Genomic DNA, 16,899 nt, shown 5'->3' with positions numbered 1-16,899 from the left:
GGTACCAGCAGAAAACTCCTTACCTTGTCAGCAAAGTGCTTGATGATAAAAGCCTTATTTGATAAACGTGGTTTTTCAAAGAGGGCACATTTATTCAAATGAGTATTGTATAGTTTTTGGGCCCAAGTGTCATCCGAGCCTTTTGGCATCTGTGTAAGAGAACAAACACAAAGACATTTAAGATGTCTTGAAAATTTTTCAGTAGTAAAACAAACTAAGGAGAAGTGGACAGTATTTTGTGATTTGCTTTCAAATTCTATCTGCTTGGATTTCCAGTACTGCCATAAACAAGGCAGCCAGCAACTCGCCACATGCTTGCTTTTCAGATACTCTGGACTGGTGCAGCCCCTAAAGCTGCTGTGCAACACATACATTGCTCATCACACTTTCAGTGTCACACATCTGAGGGTGAGGATCCCAGAGATATGTTATCTGACAGCAGTATTTTGGTGGGTCAGAACTCATCCACCACCACTAGAGGCTGTGATATGCAAAGAACCAGGCTGAGCTTCCATTGAATAAAATAACACACACCTTGCCCAGTATGTGGCTTGTCATACCTCGAGATAAAAGACAAAAGGTGAAACACCAAGCAAGAGGTGACTTGCAGAAATTTAACAGGACCAAAGACTGCTATGCTACACTCAGGAAGGGGAAAGCTGACACAGTCATAACAAAGGTTGATCAGAGACCCAGAAACAGTTGCAGGTACACTCACAGGCAGGAGAGGGGGGAAAAAAAAGCAACATGACTAAAAATCATTTTTTATCCTCCTGTAATCGCCAGTTCCGTTTTTAAGCTCTCTAAATCATATCAACTGCAGAATGTCAAAATACTGGCTATATGCAGATGAGTTTTCCCTGTGAGGCTCTAGTTGATAAAAGCACTTGAAAACACACCTTGCACTCCTCATCTAACAGATCCAGAATTCCCATTTTTGCCTCTATGAGGTTGATGCAAGGCTGATTGTCATAGAAATCAATCAAGGTCCATGGTATTTGTTCCTTCATATATTCTTCTTGTTCCAACTTAAAGACATGCTACAGGGCAAAAAGAAAACAGTTTTCTGTGAAACAGAATGCAGAATAAATACATCAAACTCCCACTTGAATTCATCTTGTCACATTAATCCAGGCTGTCAAGTGATGTACAAGTTAAACTGAATAAACCTTTTAACAAGTGTATGAAAGACAAATTAACCTTTTTTTTTCTGGGCCTAAAAACCAACAGACTAAATTAAATCATTCATCCATACTCTCTGCAAATAAGGTCTATTTTTTCCTATTTTTTTCCTATATTGCTCCACAATTACTATAAGCTCTTTTTTCTGAAAATAACAAAAAAAAACAGAAGAGTACAGGAACAGCAAGTTATAAACTGAGATGTGCCATGCATTTATGATTCTGAAGTTATGAATACTGCTCTATTTCAAGTAAAATTTCACTATAAATACTTCTGTGTTTTCTTGTAAAAGAGCAGAGTTCCATTTTCTCTCAAATGACTGTTAGTTTTTTTTCCTGAGATGACGTATTATACTAAAATATACTCTTCAGCAAAAACCGCCCAAGAATGACTCTAAGAGTATTAGCACAAGAAATCATTTAAGCAAAATTTTGTGGAAAATGTATCTGGTACAAAGATCAATAAAAATGAAGTTATATATTTTTTCAAAAGCATTATCACAAAAAACCTGCATAGCTTTAATAAAATGTACATAGAAGATAAAGTTAAACTTCAGGGAAAAAAAGATGATAAAATATTAAACAAGGAAACTGTGGTCTTAATAGCACAAGCATGCTTTTTAAAAATGAAAAGACTGCTGACTCCAGTTATTTTAAACTAAATTTTATCTCCCATTTAAATTTTAATGTATACTAACTGCTCTGACAAGCAAAAATAAATTCAGAACACATCCTAATAATCACCGAACAACAGCACTAGTGGCACTATTTAGGGGACCACCAGCAACACCTATAGTCTCAGAACCGGCATTAATTGCCCCCTTAATTCAGTGCAGAAGGCCATTAACACCCTCTGGCTCTCCAGCACACTCCAGTAAAACAGCAGAAAGCTATCCTGACAAAGCAGTTTATCCCTTTTATTTCATTAGCTTAACACAGTCCTTTCCAAAACAGCACTCCTTAACAGCGCCCATGGGAGCCTTTCCATGCTCATCCACTTAACAGCTGCAATACATGCAAGTTAATTCCTGACAGGAAAGTAAATGATAAAATTTTATTGGTGTATCATATCCAAACTATCTCAACCCTGAAAGGAAACAAACCCACTTCTTTACTGGAAAGGAATTAGCAATTTTGTGGTGAAAAATGTCTTCAGACCTAATTTTATTTAGAGCATGATGACGATCCAGCTGTAGTGGGCGACCATTACAGCCAGGGCTGTCACACAGGGCCCTGGGAGCTGGGCTCCTTCAGCCCGTGGACGAGGAGGCCTAGAGGGCGTCTTGGTGGTCTGTGACTACCTAATGGTCAGGTGTGGAGAAGAATATTTTCAGAGTTGCCCAGGGGAAAGATGAAGGGTGACATGGACAGGTTGGCACACAGTTTTGACTCAAAAAGCCTTTTTTAGGCTGGGGGTGGCCAGACACCAGAAGGGTGGCCAGGAGAGGCTGTGGAGATGTGTGAGACTCAGCCAGGCAGGGCCCTGAGCAAGCTGCTCTCAACAGGGTTTGGCCAACATGCCATCCTGGGGCTCCTTTCAGCCTACTTGCTTTGGGGCACCTATTAATGAAGAGTGCACACCGCCTCCATGATCCCACAAGTGTAGGGAAGCAGAGAGTAAAGACTTATCAAAGACCTGGCCAGCACAAAAGTACAAAGCTTTTACATCGGGTGGCTGAATACTGGGAGAGGTTCAAGGCATCACAAAATAAATGCATGCTGTAGATAGACAAGACGTCACAGTTTCGTGTTTGTCTAAGTTGTGACATTTGTCAAAGCAACAACATATTTAATTATCATAATTTCCTGAAGCTGTGCTTTCTTAAACAGCAGCACAGAAGCTGCCACTTCCATATTTCTGCATCCTCCTGCCTTTTGCTGTTTGGTAGCTTAGAAGGGGATCAATACGAAAGCCCCTTCACCCCATCCTTTGTGAAATGTGTGGGAAGGAGAAGATGGGAACAGCGATCCCATCCCAGTAATAAGTAAAACCTTATTATTTTCACAGTGACTGATTTTTTGCGGTGGAGCTGGGAAAACTCTGAAATACCTTGTGCTTTAGCAGCTATGACGTCTAGCTTATGGAGCTGAAACCATCTGCAGCACTATAAATACAGGAAGGCCATCCTGGAGCTGGAAAGCTAGCCTCAGTTCTAACACACATTACTCCTGGTTGTATGTCCCCGCCGCTGGGAAAAACAATTGCTCAGGGTGATTCAGTTCTGCAAATATGCACCACCACTGAGGTACACTTGTATATATAGTTCAAAGCTATTCAAGTACTGCAGCACAGCCTAGCAACAGGCCTGGCATAAATAACTTGCCTCATCATTATGCAGGTAAGATATATAATTACAAACGTCACTGAGGCTGAGGAGAGAAAGAGAATCGTGATCTCTCTGAAGGAGGGAGAAGAGGCGCCTTTTGCCACACGTCAGCGATCAACTTAAGGATGCGGCTGTAAACCCTCCAAAAATAATGCCAGTTGCACTAGCAGAGAAAGTGAGCGTGGCAGACTTCCAACAGTGAAGTTCTGCTCTTTCCTATCAGTGCATAAACTCTTGTTGCAGGTTATAAAGACCCAGCTAACTCCAGCTTCATCCATACAGTGCTCTCGTTGACAGGCAATCTCAGGGTCTTAATTGCCAAGCACTGCTTCTGTCTTATAATTGTTATTGTGATCAGAATTTCAAATAGTCCCAGAGCAGCAGTTAGTCATAAAATCTATTTCCAGGAGATAGGCAATCTTTCCCCATCCCCCAAGCCCCACGGCCAGGACAGCTGGTTAACAGACTGAAGGAATTCATCTTAACCACTGGGGACCCAATTAGCTGTGTGGACTTTGGGGAGGGGAAAGAGAAGAGGAAATGCCAGTAATTTCCTACTTACCATATTGAACTGTTGCTGCAGTTTTTCATTGGCATAGTTGATACAGAACTGTTCAAAGCTGTTGATTTCAAACGTCTCAAATCTAAAATATGCAGATACTCAAAATTATTTATGCAGTGAAAAGACAGATAAAATGGCCCCATAACTTCAAATTCCCTCCCTCCAAGCAAATTAATTGCATTATTCCAGGCATAAACAACCACAACCACGCAATGAAGCAGACAGGGAAATGGCAAGCTGCAAAGCAATGGCAATTCAGAAATGCTCCCTCTTTTGGCAAGGATGATAAAACACAGGGAAGGGATTGACATTCCCCGAGAGCGCTAGTTATCTTTGTACCCTCTGAAAGTGCTACACTGAACGAACCATGAGGTTACAACTAGCATGCGACTTCCAATATGCAATTCAATTTCTTTATTTAGTTTATTTAATTTATCAAATTTCTATGCAATACGTAAAGGTACTACAAATGCCAAAAATATGAAATCCCACTGTAAATGTCAAACTTAAAATCAAGACAAAGATCTTGGATAGCATGTCAAAACTAAACACCTACTTCCTTCATCTGGAATAAGCAGCTGCTAAGGGCTTGGTGGTTTTTTTTTTTGTTTTGTTTTGTTTGGTTGTTTAATCCAAACAGTGCTGCATGATAAAGACAGAGACACTTTGCAATAAGAAAATGACATAAAAAGTGGTGTATGTCTGACAAAAAGACTCACCCATAAATGTCCAACACTCCAATGAAAGAATGCTGTTTTATAGTAGAATGAAGGGCTTTGTTCACATGATCTACAATCCAGTTAAAGAGATTAGCATAGATATGTTTGGCAAGTGCATCTCTGGCATTGATGGCATGGAGTTTAGAAATTGGCTTGATGTAGGTTTCAGTGGCAGTTGCAAGCTTCCTGTGGCAAAGCCAGTGGGCCATCTCTTCATACTCCACACCCATGAGGTCACAGAAGATGGTGAGGGGATCATGTTTGGGCTAATAAAAAAATAAATAAAATTGTTAGTTCTTGAAACAGTATTACTAATATTTCACATGCAATCATTTAATCCAAAGAACTGCCTGCCTGCAGTGATCTAACAATAAGCAACAACAGCAGCTTCCTGACCTCATCTTCCTCCAGAAAGTAAGAAGTTCCCTGCCTATTTATCACATTTCCATCACTGAAGTAAGTTACCAAATCAGTTTCCCCAAAGGCATTTCCTGATACTCGTGTTAATCAAAAAGCCCGACACAGGGAACCTGAAACCTCTGCAAAAATGAATCTCCTAACCTCACAAGGATGGACTTTGCATTTTGAGTTCTTATAACTGTTTCAGTTTTGAGCGAAGAAACTAGTGAAATGCAAAGGACAGGACATCACTTATGTGCTGGGGACAGAAGGGACTACAACTCCTGAGTAGTGCTCTTGTCTAATTATATACACCCATGGCAGGGAGTGATGGGTAATGGGGCACCCTCCAGTGGGATTCCTGCATTGGAGATGCCCATTACAACCCAGGCTACCTCGTCACGTTCTGGGGCTCATCATCAGCTTCGTACCTGTGATCATTAAATGATGTTTTATTTGTAGTGAAAACCTTTTTAAGACACACCAAAGAGCTAGTCTATTGTGGTTTCACAGCAGCTATCCATTAGATCCCACAGACAATCTCAGACCAGGCACACTGATTAGCTGTGGTCCTATGAAGGACCTGTTGTCTCAGCTCCAGAAACTGCTACTGCAGATGCTTGAGAAACCAACTGCTAGCCAAGTGAGAATAAACCCTGCAACTGCTTGTACTGTTTGAAGGGAGAGAATGATGAAGGCTGTGTAGTACAGCAGTAGATATTCAAGGAAAGACAAGGAGAAACTGCTCACTTCTGAATCCAAGGAAAAGAAGAGTGACAAAAACAGAACAGAAGCCAGATCATTTTGCTTCTAATCTCAAAATAAGGAGTGCAGTAGGAAGCTTTGGTCCTTACTAACAAAGGGTTTGCTTTCATATCAGATTGTGCACTCCTTGCTGCTGACCAACAAAGTTAAAAAAAGACTTATAAAACCATGACACTCTTAAAAGAGTCACATCTGTATATCCTTGGCTCCTGTCATCTAGACGCTGAAGAGACCTTTGGAAACCATTTGCTTTGCAATTACTTGGGCTAGTTTGGCATTTAACAAAAATCAGTCCATTCTGCAAACCATATACTATGGGCAGGAAATGTATTCATGTAGGAATATAAAGATCTAGACACCTGCCCAGGACTTCAAAGCTGTTTGGAAGACTTTTCTAGGACAGATCAGGTACAGTTCTGAAAAGAAATTAAGGCAGCCACAGTTTCAATACAAAGAATACTGTCTAAAAGCTCTAAATTGAGAAGAGTTGGATCCATCTGCAAAAGGAACTGAAAATGTTAATATATTAGAAACCAAAACATATTGCTTGTTTTTATGTTATTACGTTTTTTCAGACAAAAATCGTTCTGCAAGCAAGCAGAACGCACAACTGCCAGGACAGAAACCATGGCCTTGAGCTCATCTACTACTCACAGGAATGGTGCAGCTGTCAGAATCCCGAGATGCAAACTCCACATTGCCCAAGTGAAGGATGCCAGCGAGGATTCGAAAAATTCCCATCTGGTAGGAATCGCTAATCCCTGAAAAATGATGAATTAAATGTTTTGAGTGGATGAAGAAGTAAAGAACCATGAGTTACTGTTGAAAGAAATTATTAAGAAGAGAAAAACTGCCACCAGTGTGTGTTATTTTTGGGGAATTTGGTATTGAACATACTCCTTGGCTTCATTTCTATTAAAAACATTCTATTACCACATGTGAAAAAGATCCAGTAATATGAACTATTTACTTTGCTGTTTCAAAGTGCTTTTTAGAGACCTCCAACACTTCATGTGCTACTCCAAGGGAGTCCAACATGTATTTATGTTCACAGGTGTCTTATATTTATGTTCACATGTGTCTCATTCCTACTCTAGATATGTGATTCCACTGCAGCTTAATATCCCCTAAATGCAATAAAAATATCTCAATACCAGAAGTTAGCAAGCTTTCCTGCTTTTTAAACACAAAGAAGTATGAAGAAAATACACACAAGTAATACAGAAAACACTTGCTAGCATATAACATTTGGGATATGATTACGTTTTACAAATTACCTAGCAAAGTGCAGGCCTGCCTGGTGTTTACCATTTCCTTAGCGTCATCAACGCCATCAATCACAGGGCTTCCACCTTGCTTCGTATAGTGAAAGTAATCTGCATTCCCTGTAAGATAAAAAAATAAATAAAATCTTTTACACACTGATGCAGAAATTCACAGCACATCTGTAAAGCTGTGTAATGGTTAAGTTGCTCTTAGCAGACTGTATGATTTGAAATATGTCAATATGTTTTCATTTTCTGGCTTGTACCACCTACTTGTTCTGGAGAATAATTTTTTCAAGATTTCACAGTGCAAGTAAGTATTCTTAAGCTACTTGTTACCTACAATAGGCCCTCAATCATATTCTCTACCTAATCTTGGTTCATACTTCCACACCTGCGGAATAACCACATTGTAAGCAATCATTCTTCAAACCTGAGCCAACCACCCCACGGGTAGGTGCAAAGTTGACAGCAGCACTTTGGGGTTATGTTGCAGTTATTATTATGCTATTATTGTATGAGGATATTAAAAATAAATAAATCTATTTTGTTCTTGTTTTCTTCTCATTTCTCTTTCATAGTCTAGCCTAATCTTATAAATATCTGTGATCTGTCCTGGCTGAGAAATCTTGGTTGAAGAACTGACAGCTTCCTGCCACTCCGGGGACAGCACTGGGCTTCACTGGGAAAGCAGTTCTCTTTGGTGTTGTATACATTTCTAACAGTTTTGGTGGCCATGCTTTCAGCTGTAATAACAATCTCCTCTTCTTCTGATCTACTAACTTTTCAAAAAAGCTGCAAGAGGAGTCTCCTACATGGCTTCTTTAGTTATAATTACATAAGTTACTCTCTTTCCCATGTTAGCAGATGTGAATCCTAAATGTTCCAGGATGGTTTAGAAAAGCAGAGAAACACTTGGAAACCAGAAAGACATTTCAGAAATCAGTACCAACATACTGTGCAGTTTTCCCACTAAGAAGCTAACTTTTAAAAATATACAAAAAGCATTGAAATTCATATTGAATTTTTAAAATGATGAGGGGATTGCCTGTCATCATAGCCCATTTCTTCTATAAAGTACCAGTTCCTTTTAAATGAGAAATCTGTCCTGTCTCTGCATTTACATCTGAAAAAAAGGAATTTTCCACTTATCAGATTTGTGATCACTGGATCAGCAGAGACGGTAAAATAATTGTTGGTAACAGCCCAAGTGGAGGTATGCATATACAGAATACTCTACAAGTTTTTCAGGTGCTTATACCAGAAACGATAAAATTTTCCAGTAGCTGGAGACATGGTAAAAAGGTTTTAAAGGACCAAGAGAAGAGAATTTCACCCTTGCAATTGGAAAACTACTATGGAATCTGGACTTAGTAAGTTTTAATGATTACAGTCGCAATGTATTAAAGTATGCTGAATAAGCAAATCCATTACTTTCTAACTAAAAAGAACCAAGTCTGAGATCTGCCATTTTAGTTATTCTCAATATCTTTCCAACGAGGGTTAAAAAGTTTAGAATTTAAAACCCAGCATTTCTTCTTTTGGCTCTAAGACTCAAAAAAGCTCAGACATACTGCTTTGTACATACAATTGCACAACACAATTACTGTGAATTTCATACCTAAGCGTAGAGTTTTAAATTCAGGTAATGCTGCAGAGGCACATAGTTGGTAAAAGATGTGGTAATTTCTCTCCTCTTCTGCCTTTAAAAGAAAAGGATTGATTATATTTCACCATTTAACAAGTGCCAGAAACATCCATGAGCAGAAAAAAAATACTAGGTTTAATGCATTCTCTAGCATTACATTAAGAGCATAGAAGTCACAAGGAAAAAGGAAGATAAATCAGTATCTATCATTTCCTTCTTTATTAATTTAATCCATTTTCCACAGTAAGAAGCATGCAGACATTTTTGTTTTAAAAAAAGTGCATGATTTCGCTTTTCAGAATTGTAGATTACTTTTAAATATAGATCAGGATTCTATGGGTGAGTGCGATGATCATACTTAAAGGCTTTTCATTTTCCAAAAATAACTAATACCATTTGCTTCAGCATTTATAGCAAGCCAGTGAAGGGAATATCTTTCTTGCCAAGGCAAAGCTGGAATTTTAAAATGGAAGACAAACACACCTCAGAAGGTTATGACTCATGACTAACACCGTAATTCTGAATTTAAGGGCTCTAAACTTCATAATTTCAAAACAAAAACAAGAAAAAAGACTCTCCTTTAGCTAAGTCATGCACAGCAAGTTTCTCTTATTTTGGTATATACAACAGTACTCGTATAACACCCTTACACAGTACAAATTGTAATTATTTGCTTTATACCTTTAGGCAGACAGTCAAGGGTAAGTCAATTTTTACTAAGCTCTAGACTACAGAGTAAGCAAATATGGAGAGGAAGCATAGGAGACTAAAAGGTTGTAGATCTGCTCAAGTATTAAATACCAAAATGAAAAGAGCTAAAGAAAGATTAAGTTACATATTCTCTTAAGTCTCATTTGTGATTATTGTGATAGCAGTGGGTTTTACCAAGAGATTTAAAGTGAGCTAAGATGGCAGCTTTGCAAACCACAACAGAAAGCTCTTGAGCATGAATATTTCTGTTAGGTTTTGAAGCCTGATCCTATAACACTATGGCAAGCACAAACTCATATCTAGCTGTGCACTGAAGATATTTCTTGTTAAAATACACAGCCTCTTTAATACACATTTTACAGCTATCAATAATTCATATACTGAAGAGTGCCATGGTTTCCTTCTCTCCTCCTTCCCTACACGTGCTATAGTAAAAACGACATTAGAACCATCTCTGACAAGAGACACCTAACATCAGCAAGCAACAGCTTTTTTTTCTTTTTTTTTTTAAAACATAGTCACACAAATATAAAATGAGAAGATTGCATCAGTATTACCTGAAATACCACTCTTGACTTCTCCAGGAGGTAAGTTCTCATGTTAGCACCAATGATTCGATATCTCTTATCAAAACCAATTTCAATGTATTTCCCAAAGCGACTGCTGTTGTCATTCCTTGTTGTTTTGGCATTTCCGATAGACTGAAAAAAGGCAATTTTGTAAAGGTTGAAGAACTACTAGAAATTATCGTATCTATTTAATTATCTACATGGCTCACAAATACATAAACATTAATTTGTCCAGTTTTCAAAACAATCAAGAATGATCTCTGCCTGGTCATCAAAAATATGGTTATTTCATTGACATGAGATCTGGAGTTGATCTTCCTAGGAATGATTTCACTTCCACATACTCTCATTTTCCAGCTAAAAAATCATTTGTAGTCTTTTAAAAGGAATTAAAGAGTCTAACAGAAATCTCACATAGAGCAAGTTTTCTTCTAAGAGTTTAATAAAATTGTATCTATTATTTCACACTGTATATATTCGCAATTGTATGTACAAAGATACATGTATAGTACTTGCAACCTGTGTAAATCTACCTATTGCAAAGCTATAATCCAGCAAACTGCCCCTATACTCTTAACAGTTTTATTGCTATTATTCCAGAACCAACTATATTTCCAAACTCCCTCTGCAAAAATACTGTTATAAAATATTTACTGTGTTCCTAAATATAATCTAAAAGTTAGCATGTACAGACCCATGTTGTTTGCCTGAAACTAAATTCCTTCAATAGCAGATTGGCTATAGATTCCGAGACAGTCTTCAGTGCTGTCTTCAATGTGTGCGTAACTTATTTAGATTACTTCAGAATAGCTTTATTCATAATAAAAAATATTTAAGGTATGTCTTCAATAGTATGTGGTCCTGTGATATCCAGGGAAACGATGGCCACGGTTGCAAAGCAGTGTTGGTGCAGCTGTGACTCACAGCACCTCACCTGTGTTAGGATTCACACCACTATGGGTACCAGACTGGAAATATCAGAACTTTGAGACATGCAAATCACAACATGCTGAAATTCAAAGGAAAGAAGCTTTTCTTCTAAATGGGATCATATTATAGTCATCATATGGCAATTCACCTTTCAAAAAGTCTGAAAGATATCTCTGTTTCAAAAGGAATAGCATTCAGTGTAACTCTTACACAGCACATTATCTTTATTCATATGCCACTGTGTTTATGTGATCAAGTACCTAACCCTGAAATGCACCACAACTAAAAAAATGCAGAGCTGTATCTATGTCCCAGGTTTTTTATTCACGTAGACATCCATAGGAACTCTGTACTGAAATAAATTTGGGCAAAACCAAATGAGTACGAATAGCCATGCTGAGTATCAGTATTCCAAATCTGTAGCAGAAGAGCAGCGAATCTGTAAACGCTAGCAGGGTACAGCATTGAAAGCTGGGATTAGACTTTCAGAAACCACATTACAGCAGCAGCAGCACACACGCCTGGCCAAGCAGATGTCCAAGTGGTTATCAGATGAGCAGTTGCTATAAAGGTTGTAAGACCAAATTGCATCTTTGCAGTTCTAAGAAATACTGAATTCACTCAAACTGAATGCATTCAAACTGTATTCTTGTGTTTCAAAATTATTGCTACCATGATGTATTTTTTGTTGTAGGTAGCAATGTAACATTACAATATTTTCAGAAAACAATTATTATTTGAAAGGACCTATTCCAAAGTCCCACGCCTGTATGTATGAACACAGTTAAGAAAGTCTTCGGCATTATAATGACTGCTGACTAAGGTACCCAGTAAGCTGTACACTTTGCATAGCTACACAGGGTAGCAAAGAAAGAGAGGAAGGAAGTTACATATAAAGATATGTTTTAAGACTTGACTATTTCTACATTTGCAATAGACAGACTGTATATAGTTATTAGCTACAAAACTAATTACTCAAAAAGTTGCTAGAAATGTACAATTTATAATAGTCACTTGATATTAGAGTATTTAGTAAGCAAACATGATGTGAAATTCTGACACTAATGGTGATTGTGATATAGAAATTAAAAAATTAAAATTACCTTCTGCTTAACTTAGCAAATGTGAAGTTCAATGTTTCTAAATTTCATTACTTAGCTTCTTTCTGATTTGTGCTTCTGCTGATTTACCAGCTGAAGAGTTCAAAACATTAATTTTGCTACCCCAGTCTTTGTGTACAACTTCACATTTCACAACACTTATTTTAAAGGTTATTTAAAGCTTAAGTGTTAGAAGTTACGAGGGTAACTCATCCAAGTATATCTTCTAAAGCAATTCCAACTTTAGATCTTCACAGGTTCAAGAAATCATTATTCCTAGAAAATAAAATGAAAGTGCCAACAAACCTCAACATGGCCAAAGACGGTATAACACTAACGCTGGAGCAGTGAAAGGAGTACTCAGGGACTAGCTCACCCATGCAACACTCCTAATTGCTCCCACGGGCCCAGGCTGCCACTGCTGGGGTAGGTGCAGCTCAAGACAAAGCTCAGCACTCCTGACTTCTTGCCATCACTGGACACATTGGTTACTCAACAGCAGAGCCCACTGCCCATCATGAGACAGCTCATTTTATCCCACAAAACAGTTTCAAACCACCACACAGCACTACAAACCAGGCATGATTACCTTGTGGCAGAACACACACAACTGTGATGGGGCAGCTATAGCCTGAGTATCATGAACTCATGCCAGGAGGAAAAAAAGGAATAAAACACAGTTCATTTTTTAAAATATCTGAGGAAAAAAAAACAATGACAGCATCTTGCATTTCAAATTTCACTGCGTACATTCCATTTGCTCATGTCTATCCATTAATAATTCATACTATTGCATAGAGATGCTAAACATCTAACAAGACATCAATCATCCTAAGCATTTTTTTAGTTAATGTGCCTTCTTAGCTTGTGCATGTTCATAGACAGAGCCATTTCTCTTAAGAAATTCCCCCAAGACTGCTTGTCTCTGGTGAATCATTTCCTTATACAAGGTTCCAGACAGAGACCAGAGGAGGGCCACAAAGATAACTAAGGGCCCAGAGCATCTCCTCTCTGAAAAACGGCTGAGAAACCTGGGTCTGTTCAGCCTGGAAAAGAGAAGACAGAGTGATCTATCAATGTTTATAAATATCTAAAGTGTGGGAGAGAAATGGATGGGGCCAGGCTCTTTTCAGTGGTGTGCAGTGATTAGACAAGGGTCAGTGGCCAAAAACTGGAACACAGCAAGTTCCATACAAACATGCGTAAGAACTTCTTTACAGTGAGGGTCACAGAACACTGGAACAGGCTGCCCAGAGAAATTGTGAAGTGTCCTTCTCTGGAGATATTCAGGACCTGCCTGGACACTTTCCTGCTCAACCTACTGTAGGGAACCTGCTTTTAGCAGGGGGCTTGGACTTGATGGTCTCCAAAGATCCCTTCTAATCCCTACGATTCTGTGGTTCCTTAACTTCAGCTACAACTTGGATCTACACATGTAAGCAAAGACACAAAAGACAAAATAATTCAGATCAGGTTTTCTGCTTGGCCATGACATCAGAATTACAGCATCTCCTGAGCTTCCTGTAGAACAGAGATCCTGAGCAGTAGGGAACTGTACATGTTATCCCGCAGTCTACTGACAGCGTCCGTGCTCCCAAGCCAATGGCTTTGGGACTTGACTACAGTTAGCACAACCTGTGTTGTACACAACTGAAACATTACGGTCTGAGCTAATTATTGCCAAATTACGTCTTCTGTCATTTTTTCCCTCTGAAACTGTGTACATCTCATATAAGTTTGCTTTCTCAATTTAACTTCCATGATGACATTTTACTAAAATTTAGTATTTGCTTTATTCAACAACTACCAGTATTACAAAGCTGAAAAGATTTACAGCAGTATTCCTATAAAAATTACTTTGTTATGTGAAATACTTCAACAGTACTGTAACATTACTCCATCTCTCACACCATTTCATAAATACTGCCCAAAATAATTATTACAGCACTTCCCAGTAAATGGATTAAAAATGAAATTTTAAAACATATTCAGTCTGGGTTTTTTTGAAGTAAGAACTGATCTCTTTACTGAATGCTTATGTTAGCCCCCAAACAATTACTGCAACTGAAGGGTAGGAGTTAGTGCAGTAGCTCTCTTACCTCCATTATGGGGTTGGAAGCCAAGACTTTCTCCTCAACATTGGCTTCACTGGCAGATCCACTGACCGTGGCGAAGTACCTCATGGCATACTTGGCAGAGACTGTCTTCCCTGCCCCAGATTCTCCACTTACAATGATTGACTGATTTCGCTCATCTCTGAAACACAAAGACGTACTGATTACCAGCTATTCTCTCAAGGACACTTCTGTTTTATGTCCCCAGCTTGGCAGCAATCATTCTACCATAAATGTTAGCGATACAGCAATAATGTAAAGCACGTGGCAGAAACAAGGCTGTCAGTGATAAAGCTCCCTGAATGGCTAATTGGGCTGCTGGTGACCAGGATGCTCATTCAGGACAGAGGCTGCCCCTGCAGTTCAAGCAGCCATCATTTTGTTCTACAAAACCTGACTAAAACACCTGTTACCACCATAACACTATGTTCTTCTGCAGCTACTTCCATTCAGAGTGTCTGGTAAAGCACCCCACTAATCAGTGCTCATTAGTAAAGATCATTAATGCTATCTTACAGATAGAGAAATCAAGAGCAGAGTTAGCAACAGAAACCCTTCATCCTTCTGATCTAATCACCAACTTTTCCCAGAATTGTTTTGAATCTGAAAAATTCAAGCAGAACTGTTCAGGACACAAGTAGCAGCTCTGGAGCAGACGATCCCTTTGTTGTAAAGATATTTCTCCTCATTATAAAAATAAATTTTTAAAAAGGGATCTTAATTTGCTAGGCAAGCAATTTTCTCTCACCCCAAAGAGGCCTCTACCCATAAACCCTGACTGTATGACTGAAAAATAGACTACAAAACAACAGTGACAGAAATTAGCATTTCTATAGCCTGGCTCTTTTTTAAAATAAAAAAAAAAATACATGATTTATACTATACTGTATATTTCCAAAATTTAAAAGAATATTTCAAAATCCTCCTGTGAGCTGGGTGAGTTTAACTCTGTCTTACATACAGGAAAATGGATAAAGAAGGAATAAAAATTTACCCCAAAGATTTAGAAAGCTGGGTGGGGCTTGAACTAAAGAGTGTAGCCAAGCCCCAGACCAAGCTGCACTTACAGTACTGTAATGGTGGATAAAAGTTCAGGCATGCATATATGTTCAAACAGCATATACGAAGTCTGCAGTGTCTCCAAATGCCTGCTGAGGCCACAAGTAAATGCTATGCAGGGGAAGCGAAGAAATATGCATGAAAAATCTATCCGTGGTTTCTGCACCCTCAAGGCCCTCCAGGAGGTGTGGGGTTCTACTGCTGACATTTAAAAAAAAGGTGCTGATGAAAATAAGAAGCTAAATTACAGATCACATGGTTGCTCTCAAGCTGTTACATATCTTCAAAAGCATCCCCAAGCCTCCAGATAAGAGCACAACTCCAGCATCTACTTCATGCTGCACACGGATGTAGGCTAAAGGGAGCCCCGGTAACATCTCCTATCTGCGAGAGCCAAGGTGTGATTCATCTAACCAAAGGAATTCATTGGGTAAAGCGGGTTCTTCACATTTTGGTAAAAGGAAATGGCTGGGTGCTGCTTTAAATTTAATATGAAAGCGTTAAGATCAAAGCAACCTAATTTTGTGTTCTCAACTTTCCTTTAACACATAGGATAGGTGCGAATGACTACAGCACAGTTCACACATTCGCATACATCAAGCTGTCGGTCTCAGTGGGAAAAGTGGGAAAGTGTAACTACGCAGCTTGGTGCCAGGTTATGGACAGCCCAGGTTAAGTATGCCTAACTGCCAGGGATGCCAGCCCTGGGCATGGGGAAATTAAAACATGGGCCTGATGAGACATCTCCTTTACCAAGGGCATCAAGCCTGCTAGAGCGAGGCCTGCGGCGGTAGGGCAGCTCGCAGCAGAGACGAAGACTTCCATCTGGGAAAGGAAGAAGAAACACTCTTGCTTCTTCCTCATTCCCTGCTCCCAGAGTTCATCCGGGGTGGATATACATGCCTGTGGCTCTGCATATCAGGGGCCAGAGTGAATTATGCTGGTGCTCATGTTCAAAAAGAGATGCAGAAGGACATGAGAGAAGTCCAACCAAAAGCGTGACATTTAGGCCTAAATGGGACAATTGACAACACACAGTCTTCCTCTCACACAGACAGTTCCTGCACTGAGTCAATAACAGAGAATAATTTCTTCACAGAACCAGCAGTTTTTCTTCCCCCGGTGCTCTTTGACGTATGAAAAAATCCCTAAACCAATACCATTATAAAATAGGAAACTTCTGGTCCGATTTCAGGAGCTGCCTAGCACAGGAAGTCAGCAATGACATAAGCTTTTCATTTGTAGATCACCAGCTCCATTTCATGTATTAAATATTGCTAAATATGGGAAGATTTGTTAAACTCAAGTCCTGCGAAATGGATCCTCTCTGATGATTAATGTTATTTTTAGCTTAGTTCCCAAAGTACAGAAGGCTTTCAAAAAACAAAGTAATGCAACCTCAGTAATACATTTTAACAAAACTGTCAGGAAAAAACAAAAACAAAAAAAAAAAAAAAAAAACACCATACTGTGCTGCCAAGAAAGGGACAAAAAAATAAGTGTGCCTCATGGTAATTGTCACTTCCCTGAAGGATCAGCTCCAGGAGCTG

The 16,899-nt window shown here is 39.0% G+C and overlaps 1 protein-coding gene across 8 annotated transcripts in view; it reads right to left on the bottom strand.

The window, feature by feature from the left end:
- Positions 1 to 16,899, bottom strand: part of MYO5A (myosin VA) — a 104,019-nt gene that overhangs the window by 44,045 nt on the left and 43,075 nt on the right. For all 8 annotated transcript variants that reach the window (XM_067003623.1, XM_067003617.1, XM_067003619.1 and 5 more), the window contains exons 5-13: positions 14,276 to 14,432; positions 10,135 to 10,278; positions 8,840 to 8,921; positions 7,231 to 7,338; positions 6,608 to 6,714; positions 4,790 to 5,055; positions 4,071 to 4,152; positions 900 to 1,040; positions 24 to 149 (exon numbers count right to left, since the gene is read on the bottom strand). In XM_067003623.1, coding sequence (XP_066859724.1) covers positions 24 to 149; positions 900 to 1,040; positions 4,071 to 4,152; positions 4,790 to 5,055; positions 6,608 to 6,714; positions 7,231 to 7,338; positions 8,840 to 8,921; positions 10,135 to 10,278; positions 14,276 to 14,432 — 1,213 coding nt within the window. The remainder of the gene's footprint in view (positions 1 to 23; positions 150 to 899; positions 1,041 to 4,070; positions 4,153 to 4,789; positions 5,056 to 6,607; positions 6,715 to 7,230; positions 7,339 to 8,839; positions 8,922 to 10,134; positions 10,279 to 14,275; positions 14,433 to 16,899) is intronic.

This window comes from Anser cygnoides, chromosome 11, assembly GCF_040182565.1.
Source record: "Anser cygnoides isolate HZ-2024a breed goose chromosome 11, Taihu_goose_T2T_genome, whole genome shotgun sequence".
NCBI lineage: Eukaryota > Metazoa > Chordata > Aves > Anseriformes > Anatidae > Anser > Anser cygnoides.
Note: the sequence above shows the minus strand (reverse complement) of the source record. Positions and strands in the feature narration are given on the sequence as shown.